The sequence below is a fragment of the Pleurodeles waltl genome, chromosome 8 (assembly GCF_031143425.1).
Source record: "Pleurodeles waltl isolate 20211129_DDA chromosome 8, aPleWal1.hap1.20221129, whole genome shotgun sequence".
Lineage (NCBI taxonomy): Eukaryota > Metazoa > Chordata > Amphibia > Caudata > Salamandridae > Pleurodeles > Pleurodeles waltl.
Window position 1 is genome coordinate 1,194,161,077 of NC_090447.1, and position 16,755 is coordinate 1,194,177,831.

General features: G+C 46.3%; 1 protein-coding gene across 3 annotated transcripts in view; it reads left to right on the forward strand.

The window, feature by feature from the left end:
• Nucleotides 1–16,755, forward strand: part of MRPS31 (mitochondrial ribosomal protein S31) — a 164,824-nt gene that overhangs the window by 14,324 nt on the left and 133,745 nt on the right. For all 3 annotated transcript variants that reach the window (XM_069205478.1, XM_069205477.1, XM_069205479.1), the window contains exons 2-3: nucleotides 5,015–5,320; nucleotides 8,697–8,852. In XM_069205478.1, coding sequence (XP_069061579.1) covers nucleotides 5,015–5,320; nucleotides 8,697–8,852 — 462 coding nt within the window. The remainder of the gene's footprint in view (nucleotides 1–5,014; nucleotides 5,321–8,696; nucleotides 8,853–16,755) is intronic.

The following is a 16,755-nucleotide window of genomic DNA, read 5'->3' on the forward strand; positions in this document are numbered from 1 at the left end:
ATTCCTTCTTCCTGGCAGAGTCCACATGTTTAGAAGAGATCTGATGAGTTGGGTCTGAGCGTCTACTACTTGTACCTGGTGCTACTTCGAAGTGGAGAAGCTAGAATTTCCTTCATACCTGCCCTGCCCCAGCTTGTCTGGCGCACAAAAGACTAGTGTGAAACCCTTTGCTACTGTGCTGAGATAGTCTTTGTGATGTGCAAGTATGGTAGCAGACAGCCCTCCCCCCTCATCCTGACAGATATGGCCCATCCTGACACTCCTATCCCCTCCTTTGCCTTACTGTCTGGGACAAGTACACACAGGCCAACTGCCAGCTACACCTAGTTATGTGACCCAAGATAAAGGTACCAAAATGGATGGGATAAAAAAGCGTCAGTTTGCTAAAAGTGGCATTTTTCAGAATAGCAATTTAAAATCCAGCTTTACCATTAATGAGGGTTTATAATTACAATTCCATACAGACCAAACAACTTCTCTGCTGGCTCCTAATTAAAATGTATCTGTTTTTAAACATAAGTTAAGCCAATGTTATCCTGTGGGAGAGATCTGCCTTGCAGTAATGAAACATCAGTTTAGGAGCTTTTCACTACAAGGGCATAAAACATTTAAAAGTAGATGGCCAAGTTTTTAGATACACTGCGCCATTCCTTATTGGCTGTTTAGGGCCTACAGGGTTACTTAAGTGTATTAAAAATGAAGGTTTAGCCCTGAGAAAAGGCCTATTTTTCCAGGTTTAAATGGCAGTTCAAAACTGCACTCAGAGGCTTTAATGGCAGGCCTGAGACAAGATAAAAAAAGGGCTACTTAAGTGGGTGGCACAATCAGTGCTGCGGCCCACTAGTAGCATTTCATTTACAGGCCTGCATATATGTAGTACCCCTTACTAGCGACTTACAAGTACAGTAAAGATGCAATTTGGTTGGAAGCCAATGTTACCATGTTTTGGGGCGAGAGCACAAACACTTTAGCACTGGGTAGCAGTGGTAAAGTGTGCAGAGTCCTAAACCTAGCAAAACCGATGTCAGCAAAAACAGTAGGATTTATGTAATATTTAATTACCTTCTGTTAATCCAACCCCGTTGTGCACAGTCTTTGGCCGTGTGAGGTGGGTAGCTGGCCACATGGCCTGGCTTATGGCCAAGCCCTGCAGCCAACCCTGCACCCTTTGCCAAACCCTTGCCGACACTCAACCCCGCGCCATGGACAGCCTTCAGCCGTACGTGGCGGGGTTGACAGCAGGGCCTGACCGCATCCCTTGCAGGCATCCAATCCCGTGCCACCAGGGAGGGGGGTTCGTCAGCAGATCTTGGCCTGCAGCCAACAACCTTCAGGCACCCAAACCCGCACCACACACGGCCATTGGCTGTGTGAGGCAGGGAGTCGTAAAGGCCAGGCCCTGCGGTCAACAGCCTGCTAGCACCCAATCGCTCAACGCATGGCCTTTGGGTCTTTGGGATTAGACACCCCTTGGCAGGGCAGTAGTCTCAACAGAGAGTCCAGGTGCTGGCAAAGGAAGTCTTTGATGGCCGTGAGACTTCAAAACAGTAGGCAAGCTCAGTTCAAGCCCTTGGAGATTCCTCTCATACAGGAATGCACAACAAAGTCCATTCTTTGTCCCCTTTCCCAGGCAGAAGCAGCAACTGCAGGATAGCTCAACAGAGCACAGTCACAGGCAGGGGCAGCACTTCTTCTCAGCTCTTCAGCCCTTCTCCTTGGCAGAGGTCTGCTGCAGGGTCTGGCCTACGGCCAACCTACCAAATGCGGGTAACCCGGGACGGGTTCATGCAGCCCCCCTCCCTGGGTCTATTTTGGCACTGGGGACCCCATCACCCAGGCCCGGCTATCAAAAATGAAAAGGAGGGAGACAAGTGGCCCTCTCCCAATGTCTCTGTGCCCCCAGGGACCCCTTTATGAGGAGGACATGCAGCCCCATCCTTGTGCCAATATCAGCCCCAGGGACTTCACCCTCCGGGACCTGGCCAATCGAAAATATGGGTAGGGGGCCACTTGGACCCCCCATCCTTCAGCCGATTTTGGCCCCAGAGACCCCATCCCCTAACCAATTAGTGCAAGGGGAGGGGGGGGGCTGTGCTGCCCCACCTCCCTAGGCTGATTTGGCCCTGGGGATCCCATCCACCAGGGCCTGTCCAATCAATAGGGTTCCCTGGCCCTAACCAGGGCACCCATTATCTTCATTTGGGAGCGGCAAGGGAAACCTGAATGCCCCTGCGGTCACTGCCTGCACTCCTCCTCCAGCAGGAGCCGGCTTTGCTCCTGCACGCAGGGAGCAGCTAAAAATGCTGCTCCCTGTGTGTGGGAGCAATGTTTTTCATCTGTTTCCCTGCCTGCTTCCCAGGTGAAAAGTGCCCTCCCAGCACGTGGGAGCATTTTTCCTGCTCCCGCCCACTGGGAGTAGACTTACTGTTTGCTCTCGCTTGGCGGGGGCTAACAGCTATGTCCCGAGGGTGGGCACTTCGGGCTATAAGGAGCCCTCCTCCCATTCCATTCCACAATTGTGCCCCGGGGAATGGTGTCTCCGGGTCTATCACAGCCTGGAGAGGGTGGCCGTAAGGTCACCCTCCCTATTTTTTTTAAATGGCAGGGACCTGGGAGGGGGATTTTGTCCCCGTGGCTGAAATCGGCCCTGGAGGGGGGACATGCGGCCCCCTCACTTTTATTTATATTGGCTGGAACCCAGCGATAGGGTCCCCGGGGCCAACATCGGCCCTGGAGGAGGGCCATGAGGCCCCCCCTCATACTTTTCTATCAGCCGGGCCTGGAGGGTTGCTGTCTCCAGGGCCATAATCGGCCTAGGGAGGGGAGCGACATGTACTCTTTCCCACCCCGAATATAATTAAAAAATATTCCCCCTTGGGGCCAGGCCCACCTGGGGGGGGGGGCAAAATAAAAAAAAAAACATGCGCAGGAGCCCATTTTTTGTTTCCTTTTGTTGACATGGATTTGCAGTTGCTCAGCAAAATCGCTGCAAAATCTTTTTGTTTTTTGCCTCAATGGGGTCCCTCTGGGAAGGCCACTACCAGGCCTAGAGTGATCAGGGTATTCCTGCATTCCTACCCCCTTCTGTGTTGTTTTTCTTTTTCTTTTTTTTTTTTCTTTTTGTTTTTACTGTAATAATTTTTTCTCTTGGGACTTGGCCCAGTTCGAATCTCAGGATGGCTGCCACCACTTGGTTGAAGTGGTAGCAGCCAATTGGCTCTCCTTTTGAGATCTGTGGGATCCGCAGAACCTCTGCGTCCCTAGATATCAATATTTATTTTATCTTTGATAACTGCAAAACTACTGAACGGATTTACACCAAATTACGAAAAGAGATCTTTCTGGACCAAAATCTAGCTTTCTGCAAAATTTGGTGTAATTCTGTTCAGCGGTTTGGGCTGTATTCATGTTCAAAATCCCTATGGGAAATTGTAAGGGCAAAATGCGTTCTGGGACCCCTCCTTTTTCTCTAACCCTGCTTGACAATTCTTCCCGAAACTTTCAAAATAGCAGCTGAAGTGAGTAGCATACTAGATTTGATTTTTTTTTTTCAAAGATTTGTTAAACATCGCCGAAGTTATTAGCGAAATAAAAAACGCTATGTCTGTGGGAATTCGGTCCTAACTATGACTACCTACTGGCGACCACCCTTCAATTATTAGCCAGCCCCGAGGGATGGGGTCCCTGGAACAAAAATGGTCCAGTGAGGTGGACCGCACAGCCCCCTCCCCATTTATAATTGGCCAGGCCCCGGGTAATGGGATCCCCAGGGCCAGGATTGGCCTAGGGAGGCGGGCTGAGTGCCCACCTCCTCATTCAACATGTGACTGGGCCCTGGGAGATGGGGTCTCCTGGACCGAAACAGGCCTAGGGAGGAGGGGCCCTGTCCAGTTATTAAGCATATAGGCCCCAGGGGGTAGTGGGTCCCCCAAGGCCAATATTGGCCCGGGGAGGGGGGCTCTGCCCGCCCACATCCCTTTTAATATACAGTAGGTACCCTGAATGGGCTCCAGGGCACCCACCACTTACTGCTCAGGCCCCAGGGAATGGGATCTCCAGGACCAATGTTGGCACGGGTGGGAGGCTGCGTGACCACAGCCCGCCCCCTTCTTATCATGACCCTGAAAGGTGGGGTCCCTGGGGTCAACAATATGCTGGGGGAGTGGGACTGCCTGTCTCATTCCCCATATATGTGGGGTTTTCTCCATACAGGGGGTTGGCTGTAGGCAATGCCCTGTGGCCAATCCCCTCTGCAGCTCTTGGCTGAAGGGTCTGCATTGCATGGGGTTGGCTGTAGGCAGGGGATAGGGCCACAGGCTAGGCACTGTGGCCAACCCCCTCCACGCACCAGCGGAGGGTGCACACATCAGGGGCTGACTGTGTGGGGGAGGGGGAACCACAGGGCCTGGCCATAGGCCGGACCTTGCAGCAAAACCTCTGCTGCTCACAGCTGAAGGGTGTGTGTGGTGTGGGGTTGGCTGTATGTGTGGGGGTGGGCTACAGGCCAGGTCCTGTGGCCAATTCCCCACGCAGCACATAGCGCGAGGGTAGGCTGCATGAAGTGGGTTGGCTGCAGGATCTTTCAGCAATCCCCTGTTGCGTTATTTAAAACGTAGAAATTCACTGAAAAAAAACAAAGGTTACAGGGATGTTATAGTTGGGGAAATAGAATTTCATAAACCTTAGAAATTCACCCAAAAAAATAATCAAAGGTTACAGGAACGTTCTAATTGAGTTCACAATTTACACACTCAAAACCATAGTATAACTCATGCCTTAATGTGACTATAACTCACACCATCATCACGCACTGCTACTTACCTCTATTATCACACCAGTCATGATATCTTCTATGACATCATTGATAATATAACTGCAACATTTTCAGTAAAATTAATGAGAAAACTTTGTGCTTTCAATCCTTGTAACGTTACATATCTTTCTGATTTGTTTTGCTTTGTGTTGTAAGTTGTGCTGTTATGCTGGTCTATTTACATACATATATGTTTTCTAGGACTGAAGAAAATGCACAAAGGTGGATAAGCAGCAGCTCCATCTTCAAAAGCGGAAAAGACATGACAGGTCCTCCCACAGAAGAATGTACTGAGAAGGATTCTGTCACTGAAAAGGACCCATCAAAGAATGCCAAGGAGAACTTGATAAACCTTATTGGTGGCATGAAAGTAGAACTAAGTTCAAAGAAAAAGTTGAAAGCAATGAAAATGTCCAGGCTCAAGGAACAAACCCCAGAGCAACATAATGACCTTGAGAGCGCAAGCAGCATGTATAAGAAAGCCACCGAAGACAACATGGCCAAGAGGTAATCAGTTGATCTGCTGTTTCTTTGAAATTGTAAATCAGTTCTCCTTAAAATTCCTATCTATAACTTATAACTCTGTGGAAGGCAGTGAACCAACTATATTTTGCTGAGGAGAATTCACCACAGAGTTTGTCCCAACACAACTTTAAAGCACGTGCAAGCACAAAGCATTCCAATTTATTCTTGGGATCGAAGCTCTTAGATGAGTGAAGCAAACCCATTGTGGCTTGAATAAGGAAGCCAATGCCAGGCCAAGACTGTCAGAGGCTACCAAGAAGCCCAATGAGCATGTGCAACTCTCCATAAATTCTCTTGTAAGCATTTGAATGAGCACATGTGAGTAAGACTCTTACTCTTTCCTGCAGTGGGAATATCTAGTGATGGTATGAGATGAAAAATCGCACTCGACAGAAGAAAGTCATACTTCTTCAATAGCAGGAAGCGAAAGCTCCTGCAACTTCCCAGTGCTTGGATAATCTTGGTTAATGGGCAAAAACTATTGCCTTCCCTTCTGTAGTAAGAAGCTGGCCCAGTTCTATATTTGATATATGGGTATCTGAGACAGTCTGATTTGCCTCTAGAATGGCTGGGTCCTATAGAGATTTGACTCCTGACAGGTGAAGTTAAGTAAATATGAAAGCACACCTGTATTCTGTGTAGAATGAGGCAGCGGATGAGTTATGCTGAAAGCATCTACTTTGTTACAGGTTTTGAGCTGAAATTCTGCTTTGTGTATTATCGTAGTCTGGTGTACGGACACAACTTCATGAAGGCAAGATATGACCACAGTACGTGATTTTCAACTAACTAAAAAGAAAACTAATTTTTTGTCAGTGTTAGTAAACAAATATATTGAAACTGTGGTTGCAAAAAAAAAAAAAAACACTTTACAGTTACCCTGTATGGAAACTGTGGTACCGCATAGCCCTCCTAACCCATTAATTAGGAAAGGCTCACACCCATTGCTCAAGTGTAGAGATACTTTGTGATACTACTATCAGCAGGTATTGGCCTTGTCTAGGGTTTAACTTATAGGAGTTCTGCTCTTTTTGTGGTGTTTCATTGAGCAATCTGATACGTGATTGAGTGGTTCACTGGATTTCCTATATTCAAACGCTGATCTCATTGCTGCCTATATTGAAAGCTGCTGACATCTACAATGCACCTGTGACAAGTGTTAAGTTGGAAAAGATTCAGCCATTCAAACCAGGGTGGAGTCTGTCACATACAGTACATTTTAAGTAACATTTGACTATTTTTCTATGCCTTGATCCAGGATTTCACCTCGGCTGGGGTCGCCCCACTCAATACGGTCCCAAGAAATTAGTCTAAACACCCATTGCTAGTTGTCCAGTGTGCTATTTCCCAGTCCTGATTTCTAAAGGACTTGCTGCATAAAGGTCTCATGTCCTCGAGGCCCCAAAGAGGAATATTTGACCTCGGCAGTCACCATCAATAAATTTATAAAGTAGCCAGAGTGGGCAGAGGCTCGGATCACAAGTAATTCATCGTATGCTAATGTTAAATAAAATAAAAAAATCCCCATTACCTAAAGTATTTCTGGAAAAAGATTGTCCAGTGGCTTTAATGCAGAACTGATTCCTGCAGTCAAAGTTTAAAAATATAATTTATAGCAGGAACATTATTGTACGGACTAACCTTGATGGTGGTTGTGGGAACATTCTCTGAAGCACAGCCTTTGTTCTTTCACAGAAAGTACAACTCCTTCCATTTCCACCTTGGTAGTCAAAGAGAAGCAAAAAAACACATAGGATTTCTGAGCAATGTAAGGACCCCAAGGATTTTAAACTAAACTTTAAATTAGGGCAGAATGCAGTACTTCATTAAAATGCGGGGGCAAAATGTTAATTTGTATTTATTTATAAGATAAAATTGGTTGCAGTTTGCAGTAGTTAAACAAGAGATGTGACTGCTTTGGCATGCTTCTTGATCTTCTGTCAGTCCACTTGGGAGTTTTACATGCAGAACTTGTCTGGTTCGTCTTGCAAGTGAAATGCCCATTGTATTCTTTTGCAACCCTACTTGCGCTTGTGACTTTTTTTTCCCTGAGTATATGCTCCCATTGGCAGTTTTTGCATTATACATAGAATGGTACAACAACATCTACCATACATATAAACTCACTATTCCCACATTGCATGCCATGATAGTAAGACCAAGCACAACATTAAAGGCTTGTCCCGTGGGATGAAATGGGTTTTCTGTACCGATCTTGCCCCCTTTAGCATTCGTGCTTCACAGTAGCATAGCACAAAGAGGTCTAGTTGTAATCATTACGTTGTGAATTGAAGAGTGGAGTATGGATAGTTAAACAAGTATCCTAGAGTGCAGCAACATGCTAAGAGCATTGAAAACATATAGAAGACGACTGTTGCGCTAAGCGAGCATACATTTATTTCTTCAGTCACTTGTGTCTGGCAGGCAGAGAAATTGATAGTCGTAATGTTCCATTGAGCATAGCTTTGACTTAGCATAGCTGATATATAGGTACATTGGGCGCATGGTTTTCATGACATAAGTGACTGGAGAGAATACCTGTATTAATGTCATCTCTATTAACCAGTTGTCAAAGGAGGATGTCCTCGCCAAATAGCATTAGCAACATGAAAAACACTGAGCGCAACCAGCTGAATCTAGCTTAACCACTGTCCTCTTGAAATATCTGTATGCAGTGACATGACCATCAAGTATGTGCCACCATGTTCATGTTTGAGTATTCCCTTCGATGACTAATGAATATTATTAGTGATGTTTATTGAAGCTTAAGTTGCACAATGTAGTGTTGGCAAATTGGCGAGCTGGTCTGTTGAATCAAGAAATCGCCATCCTTTGTTTCCTAAGAACACACCAGTAATATGGGAAAGTGTTAAAGGAGGTATGTCCGGTCAGTTGTTACTATCCCATGCATTTTTTTCAAATTTGCATGTACTGCATAATCTGTGGTCTTCTTCAGACCCTAAACAGTATAAATGAATCCAGACTTTTTTTAAATAATTTCTTCTCACAATTTCTTGTGATAACACAGACATGGAAAGTGGTGTTCGCCGTGGCACTTCCCCTTCTGAAAACAGTACTGCACATTGCAAAACATATTAAAGCTCCAGTTCTTATTTTGAGAGACCCACATTGTGAAATGCTTGTACAAGTTTTTACCAGCGAGCCTGCTCTGCCAGCAGACTTTGCGCTTGGAACACAGCTTGGAACACAGCCTGTTCCTTCAATGGTTCTTTAACTCACCCTTTTCTTTTGAAAAAATGATGTAGGAACATTGGGAGTGGCCACCATGTTCCCTTGTGATAGAGCAGCGGGTGGCAAAGTTCTCTTCATTTGACTGTTTTCCCCCTCCTCTTCACAGCAAGTCACTGACTCCAGAAATCATTGCTGCTGCTTCGGCTGTTGCGTCTTCACTGCCTTTTGACAAAAAACAGACTGAATCTGAGCTACTTCAACAGCTGAGGAAACATGATGAGGAGACCGACGCCCAGAAGCGAGGTGAAACCAACAAGATTAGGTGTGTAAAATGCTAAATTTAAACTAAGACCGTTCATATTGCATTTGATACTGAGCTCTATGGGAAGCACACCTTACAGGTTTTTTTTTTTTATTGGAAAACCTTACCCTGCAATGAAAGGTTTTTTTTTTTTTTTTTTTTTCTGTAGGTTTGGGTTTTATCTTGAAGCACAACACAAAGTAATACATACAGTGGCACTGGCAGCTTAAGTGGAGAAAGGATTGGGGTGCAGAGCTGGCCTGTTCCTATCTATCAATAGCTGACCACTTTGGTTGAACAAAATACCTTCTAAATTTCAGCCTTATTTACTATCATTTGATGTATGTTCCATCAGAGCAAAGTATCAGTGTACACACGTTCTACAGTTAAGGAATTGACTTTGTTAACTCTCTGAAGACACAAAGAAAAATAGATAAGGATATGATGCTCTGCAAATATACACAACCTTTTGGAATTTCAGAGGCTGCGAGATATAAGAAAATATGTTTCTGAAGTTGGAAGTGATGGGTGAAGAGTTAACTCTAAAAAAAAAATAAAAAAAAAAAGTTTCTAGGTCTGTGTGTAGAAAAATGTAGAAGAGGACAGACTAAGAAGTGAACATCTGTATTCACTGCTGTGTGCATCAGTACCACTGCGGATACTTCCTTCTTCCAGCTGAAGCAAAATAGAGCAAATATATTTGTGGAGTAGCCCTCAAGATTATCTTTTGCCTCAGTGCCTCTGGCATATTGATGTTATCAACATTTGCTTTTTTTAATTATTTTTTTGTGTGTGCAAATTGACATGTAAAGATGGGTTCCTTTGTGATGCATCCTAATACTTGAAATACGTGAAACCAGATTGGGGTAAATGCCAAAGCCTCCTAACATATAATGCAGAGGAGAACCAGTATTCAGAAGATCATCATAGTACATTATGTTTGACGACATGTAGGGCTGTGGAAACACATGCTGTGCATACTTCCTCCATCTAGTGTTGGGTCCAGATGTGTGCAAGTTGTTTTCTTCAAACAAGTCTTTCGAGCCACAAGGTAAAGTGACTTCTCCTCTTGGTGATAATGCACATGGGCATCAACTCCATTGTTACATTGTTTTCTTTCCCTCTCCGGGTTCAGACATGTTTTCCAGTTCTCTGGTTCGAGACATTTTCGGGCTTCCTTTGGGTTGTTGTTCACTACCACACACGTCTGTATTATTTTCGATAGCGTTCCATTGTTGTGCTTTGAAAAAAATGAGAAAACTGTCGCCTGTCAATTAGACATGCTGCATTTGCGGCCTTCGGGCCTTGGTAAGCATCCGCTAAGAACACTCCGCCCTTCGTACTCAGCACTGAAACTGAAGCAGAAATGGACTTCTTCAGCACCGAGCCGACCAGCCTCAGTGCCGAGCCGACCATTTGCCTTATCGGCTCCAAGCCCCCAGCTTTGGCCGCTTTGGCTCTGAGCACTTTGCCATGATCAAAACCTCTGTCGGCACCAAAACCCTACACACTCCAAAAGTAGCTCCGGAAGACACTCCAAACCATGCAGGAGTGACTCAATCTGAAGCAGAAAAAATTACATATGCAGCCTGTCACTAGTCAAATTATTGCTGTGCAGCTGGCGCCCCAACCATGAAAGCACCAGCAATCATTCGAAGAGGTAATAGATATGCCAGTGCCTCCCAAGAGGAGGAAGAAGAAGGACATAGCCACCAGTCCTCTGCAGCCTCCTTTTCCTTCATCTCCACCGCCTCCTCCTTCCTCCACCACCACCCTCTTCACCACACCACTCACATAGTGATATAGGGGATATCAGACCACAGGGCTCCCCACAGTCCTACACTGTGGATCATGGGGGTGGGGATGATAAATATCAGCAGCCCACAGATCCTTGGGACAACTATGATATTGATCACCCTGGTGATACTGACCCAGATCCCTTCCCGGCCAAGCCCTCACCCCCTGATGATGCAACATCTTTACAGGAAAAAATTTCTAGGGCGGCAGCTTATCATCAGGTCCCTTTACACAAGGACCTCACCCAAGATGATTGTCTCTTTGAATCTCTTTCCAGCAGCAGTAGGACATGTCGGTACCTTCCGATGTTGAAGGGAATGCTCTGACATACGGGTGGCATTTGCAAAGACCCAGTGTGGGCACGCATAGGTACACCTATGGTCGAATAAAAAAATTAATATATATATATATGTTCGATGGTATGTGTAGCTGCAGATACACATGCTGTGCATATCCCGCCATCTAGTGTTGGGCTTGGAGTGTTACAAGTTGTTTTTCTTCGAATAAGTCTTTTCGAGTCACGAGATCAAGGGACTCCTCCCCTTTCGGCTACATTGCGCATGGGCGTCGACTCCATCTTAGATTGTTTCTTTCCGCCATCGGGTTCGGACGTGTTCCTCTTCGCTCCGTGTTTCGTTCGGAAAGTTAGTTAAATCTCAGAAAATTCGACGGTATTGTTGGCGTTAGGTATCGGGTTAGTTAACGCAGATCGACACCGAATCAAGAAGAGCTCCGGTAGCCCTTCGGGGCTTCTATTTCCTGGCGGGGCCTGGTCGGCCCGACCACGTGCGTCTTCAAGGCTAATGGAACGGACCCCATTCCGCTTCTGCCCCGAATGCCACAACAAGTATCCTTACACAGATCAACATCTGGTCTGTAATTTGTATTTCTCCCCCGAACACAAAGAGGATACCTGCGAGGCCTGTCGGGCGTTTCGGTAGAAGAAAACGCTACGGGACCGGAGAGCACGAAGGCTTCAAATGGCGTTGGCGCCGTCAGGACACCAAGACGTCGAGGAAGAGGAGACTTTCTCCATCGCTGACTCGGACGAGCCCGAAACAGAGCAGGCGCCGAAAACCGTGAGTAAACCAGCACCGGCCAAAACTCACGCAAAAATCATGAAGGCCCAGGGGACGCCACAGTCGGCAGGCCATGGCTTAACCCGTAAAATCGGTGACCATCCATCGGTACCGAAAAAGGGCACACACGTGTCGAAGTCATCCGACTCTGGTCGAGATCCCGGCACAGAGCATACTCGACACCGAGAACATGGCTCAGACCAGACTCGACATTGAGAGACCGGCTCCGAGATAAGTTGGCACCGAGAGATCGGCACACCGAAACCTAAAAAAGTGGCTTCGGAGCCAAAAAAGACTGTAGAAAAAGTTTTGGTACCGATACACCCAGCTTCGGAGCTGAAAACAAGCTCCTACTCCGAAGAACAAGGCCTTTCAGAACAACTACAAGGCGACAAATTTGGACAAGAGCTAGAAGCAGGAGAGCCAGATTATACACAAAGAAGCCTCCATATTCAAAAGGAAACATGGAAAATAAGAACTCTCCCTCCTAGAAGGATGAAAAGGAAACTTGCTTTCCAAGACAAAGAAAAACAACCACAAGTAAAAGTGGCAAAAGCAGTAACTGTAACTCCACCTCACTCTTCGCCACAACCATCACCACACCACTCACCGCAACTGTCACCAATTGCAACCTCCCCCTATGATGCAATCACCAACGCACACAGGGGGATCAGCCAGGATGACCCAGATGCATGGGATCTATATGATGCGCCAGTATCAGATAATAGTCCAGACTGCTACCCAGCGAGACCATCACCACCTGAAGACAGTACTGCCTACATGCAAGTGGTGTCCAGAGCAGCGGCTTTTCACAATGTAGCACTTCACGCAGAACCCATTGAGGATGACTTTTTATTTAATACTTTGTCGTCGACACACAATCAGTGCCAAAGTCTCCCGATGCTACCAGGAATGTTGAAACACGCAAAACAAGTATTTCAAGAACCTGTCAAAGGCAGAGCCATCACACCTAGGGTGGAGAAAAAGTACAAGCCTCCCCCTACAGACCCTGTATGCATTACACAACAACTGACACCTGACTCAGTAGTAGTAGGCGCAGCACGTAAAAGGGCTAATTCACACATCTCAGGAGATGCACCACCACCCGACAAGGAAAGTCGAAAGTTTGATGCAGCGGGGAAAAGAGTTGCAGCACAAGCGGCCAATCAATGGCGCATTGCCAATTCCCAGGCTTTATTGTCAAGATATGACAGGGCTCATTGGGATGAAATGCAGCACTGTATAGAACATCTGCCCAAAGAGTTCCAAAAGCGTGCACAACAAGTGGTGGAAGAGGGCCAAAGTATCTCGAACAACCAGATACGATCGGCAATGGATGCAGCGGACACAGCCGCAAGAACAGTGAGTACCGCAGTCACCATTCTGAGACACGCATGGCTACGCACCTCTGGATTTAAGCCCGAAATCCAACAGGCTGTGCTTAATATGCCTTTTAATGGACAGCAGTTGTTTGGGCCGGAGGTGGACACAGCTATAGAGAAGCTGAAAAAAGACAGATACGGCCAAGGCCATGGGCGCGCTCTACTCCCCACAGAGCAGAGGCACATTTAGGAAGACACAATTTAGAGGGGGGTTTCGAGCCCATATCACAGAACCCTCAACCTCACAATCCAGACCCACATACCAGGGCCAGTATCAGAGAGGAGGCTTTCGGGGACAATACAGAGGTGGACAGTTCCCTAAAACTAGAGGAAAGTTCCAAAGCCCAAAGACCCCTCAAAATAAACAGTGACTTCAGTGTCACAAATCCCCAACGCATAACACCAGTGGGGGGGAGACTCACAGATTTTTTACCAAAACTGGGAAGAAATAACAGACTCGTGGGTCCTAGCCATTATCCAACATGGTTATTGCATAGAATTCCTACAATTACCACCAAATGTGCCTCCAAGAACACACAACTTGTCCAAACAGCACTTGGATCTGTTACAACTAGAAGTCCAAGCGTTGTTGCAAAAAGACGCAATAGAACTGGTACCCAATCATCAAAAAGGAACAGGTGTTTATTCCCTGTATTTTCTAATACCCAAAAAGGACAAAACTCTGAGACCCATCTTAGATCTCAGAACACTAAGGCGGTCATTCTGACCCTGGCGGTCAAAGACCGCCAGGGCGGAGGACCGCGGGAGCACCGCCGACAGGCCGGCGGTGCTCCAATGGGGATTCCGACCGCGGCGGTAAAGCCGCGGTCGGACCGGCACCACTGGCGGGCTCCCGCCAGTGTACCGCCGCCCCATCGCCGCCGAGGGGATTCCGACCCCCCCTACCGCCATCCAGGTCCCGGCGGTCCGACCGCCGGGATCCGGATGGCGGTAGGGGGGGTCGCGGGGCCCCTGGGGGCCCCTGCAGTGCCCATGCCACTGGCATGGGCATTGCAGGGGCCCCCGTAAGAGGGCCCCTAAATGTATTTCACTGTCTGCTGCGCAGACAGTGAAATACGCGACGGGTGCAACTGCACCCGTCGCACAGCTTCCACTCCGCCGGCTCGATTCCGAGCCGGCTTCATCGTGGAAGCCTCTTTCCCGCTGGGCTGGCGGGCGGCCTGAAGGCGACCGCCCGCCAGCCCAGCGGGAAAGTCAGAATTACCGCCGCGGTCTTTCGACCGCGGAACGGTAAGCTGACGGCGGGACTTTGGCGGGCGGCCTCCGCCGCCCGCCAAGGTCAGAATGAGGGCCAAAATCTTTACATCAAAACAGATCACTTTCACATGGTGACACTTCAAGACGTAATCCCCTTGCTCAAACAACAAGACTACATGTCAACATTAGATCTCAAGGATGCGTACTTCCATATACCCATACATCCTTCACACAGGAAATACTTAAGGTTTGTAATCCAAGGAGTACATTACCAATTCAAAGTGTTACCATTCGGGATAACAACAGCACCAAGGGTATTTAAAAAATGCCTTGCAGTAGTTGCAGCCCATATCACAAGACAGCACATACACGTATTCCCATATCTAGGCGATTGGTTAATCAAAACCAACACGCAGGAACAGTGTCTTCAACACACAAAATACGTCATAAAAACCCTTCACCAACTAGGGTTCTCACTAAACTACCAAAAATCATACTTACAGCTGTGTCAAATACAACAATACTTAGGAGCAACAATCAACACAAAAAAAGGGATTGCCACTCCAAGTCCACAAAGGGTACAAGCTTTCCAAAACGTAATAAAATGCATGCACCCAAACCAAAGGTTTCAGGTAAAATTAGTGATGAAACTACTAGGCATGATGTCCTCATGCATAGCCATTGTCCCAAACGCAAGATTACACATGCGGCCCTTACAACAGTGCCTAGCAACACAATTGTCACAAGCATAGGGTCAACTTCAAGATCTAGTGCTGATAGACCGCCAAACATACACCTTGCTTCAATGGAAGTGTTTCTAGCGTTGAAAGCATTTCAAGCACTAATAGCCCACAAACACATTCTTGTCAAAACAGACAACGTGACAACAATGTATTTCCTAAACAAACAGGGAGGGACACACTCAACACAGTTGTGTCTCTTAGCACAAAAGATTTGGAATTGGGCGATTCACAATCACATTCGCCTAATAGCGCAATACATACCAGGAATTCAAAACCAGTTAGCCGACAATCTCAGTCGGGATCACCAACAGGTCCACGAATGGGAAATTCATCCCCATATACTACAAACCTACTTCCAAACCTGGGGAACACCGCAAATAGACCTATTTGCAACAAAAGAAAACGCAAAATGCCAAAACTTCGCATCCAGGTACCCACAGCCTAACTCCAAGGGCAATGCGTTATAGATGAGTTGGTCAGGGATATTTGCTTACGCTTTTCCCCCCCCTCCCACTCCTTCCGTATGTTGTAAACAAATTGAGTCAAAACAAGTTCAAACTAATACTAATGGCACCAACTTGGGCACGACACCCTTGGTACACAACACTACCAGACCTGTCAGTAGTGCCTCATATCAAACTACCAAACAGACCAGATTTGTTAACTCAACACAAACAACAGATCAGACACCCGAATACAGCATCGCTCAATCTAGCAATCTGGCTCCTGAAGTCTTAGAGTTCGGACATCTAGACCTTAAACAAGAATGTATGGAGGTCATCAAACAGGCTAGAAAACTTACTACAAGACATTGCTACGCAAATAAATGGAAAAGATTTGTTTATTACTGTCATAATAATCAAATTCAACCATTACACGCATCCGCGAAAATTGTAAGCTACTTACTACACTTACAAAAGTCCAAGTTAGCTTTTTCATCCATTAAAATACATCTCACAGCAATTTCTGCCTATCTGCAAATTACACATTCAACTTCACTATTCAGAATCCCAGTCATAAAAGCATTTATGGAGGGTCTAAAAAGGATCATTCCACCAAGAACACCACCAGTTCCTTCGTGGAACCTCAATATTGTATGAACACGACTCATGGGCCCACCATTTGAACCCATGCACTCTTGTGAAATACAATACTTAACCTGGAAAGTAGCCTTCCTAATAGCTATCACATCTCGCAGAAGAGTAAGTGAAATACAAGCCTTTACCATACAAGAACCCTTTACACAAACATAAAGTGGTTCTACGCACAAATCCCACATTTTTGCCAAAATTCATATCACCGTTCCACTTAAATCAAACAGTGGAACTCCCAGTGTTCTTTCCAGAACCAGACTCTGTAGCTGAAAGAGCCTTACATACATTAGACATAAAAAGAGCACTAATGTATTACATTGATAGAACCAAACAAATTTGCAAAACAAAACAATTGTTTGTAGCTTTCCAAAAACCTCATGCAGGGAATCCAATATCCAAACAAGGCATTGCCAGATGGATAGTTAAGTGTATTCAAACCTGTTATATAAATGCAAAGAGAGAACTGCCTATTACACCAAAGGCACACTCCACTACAAAGAAAGGCGCCCCCATGGCCTTTCTAGGAAATATACCAATGACAGAAACCTGTAAGGCAGCCACATGGTCTACGCCTCATACATTCACTAAACATTATTGCGTGGATGTGTTAA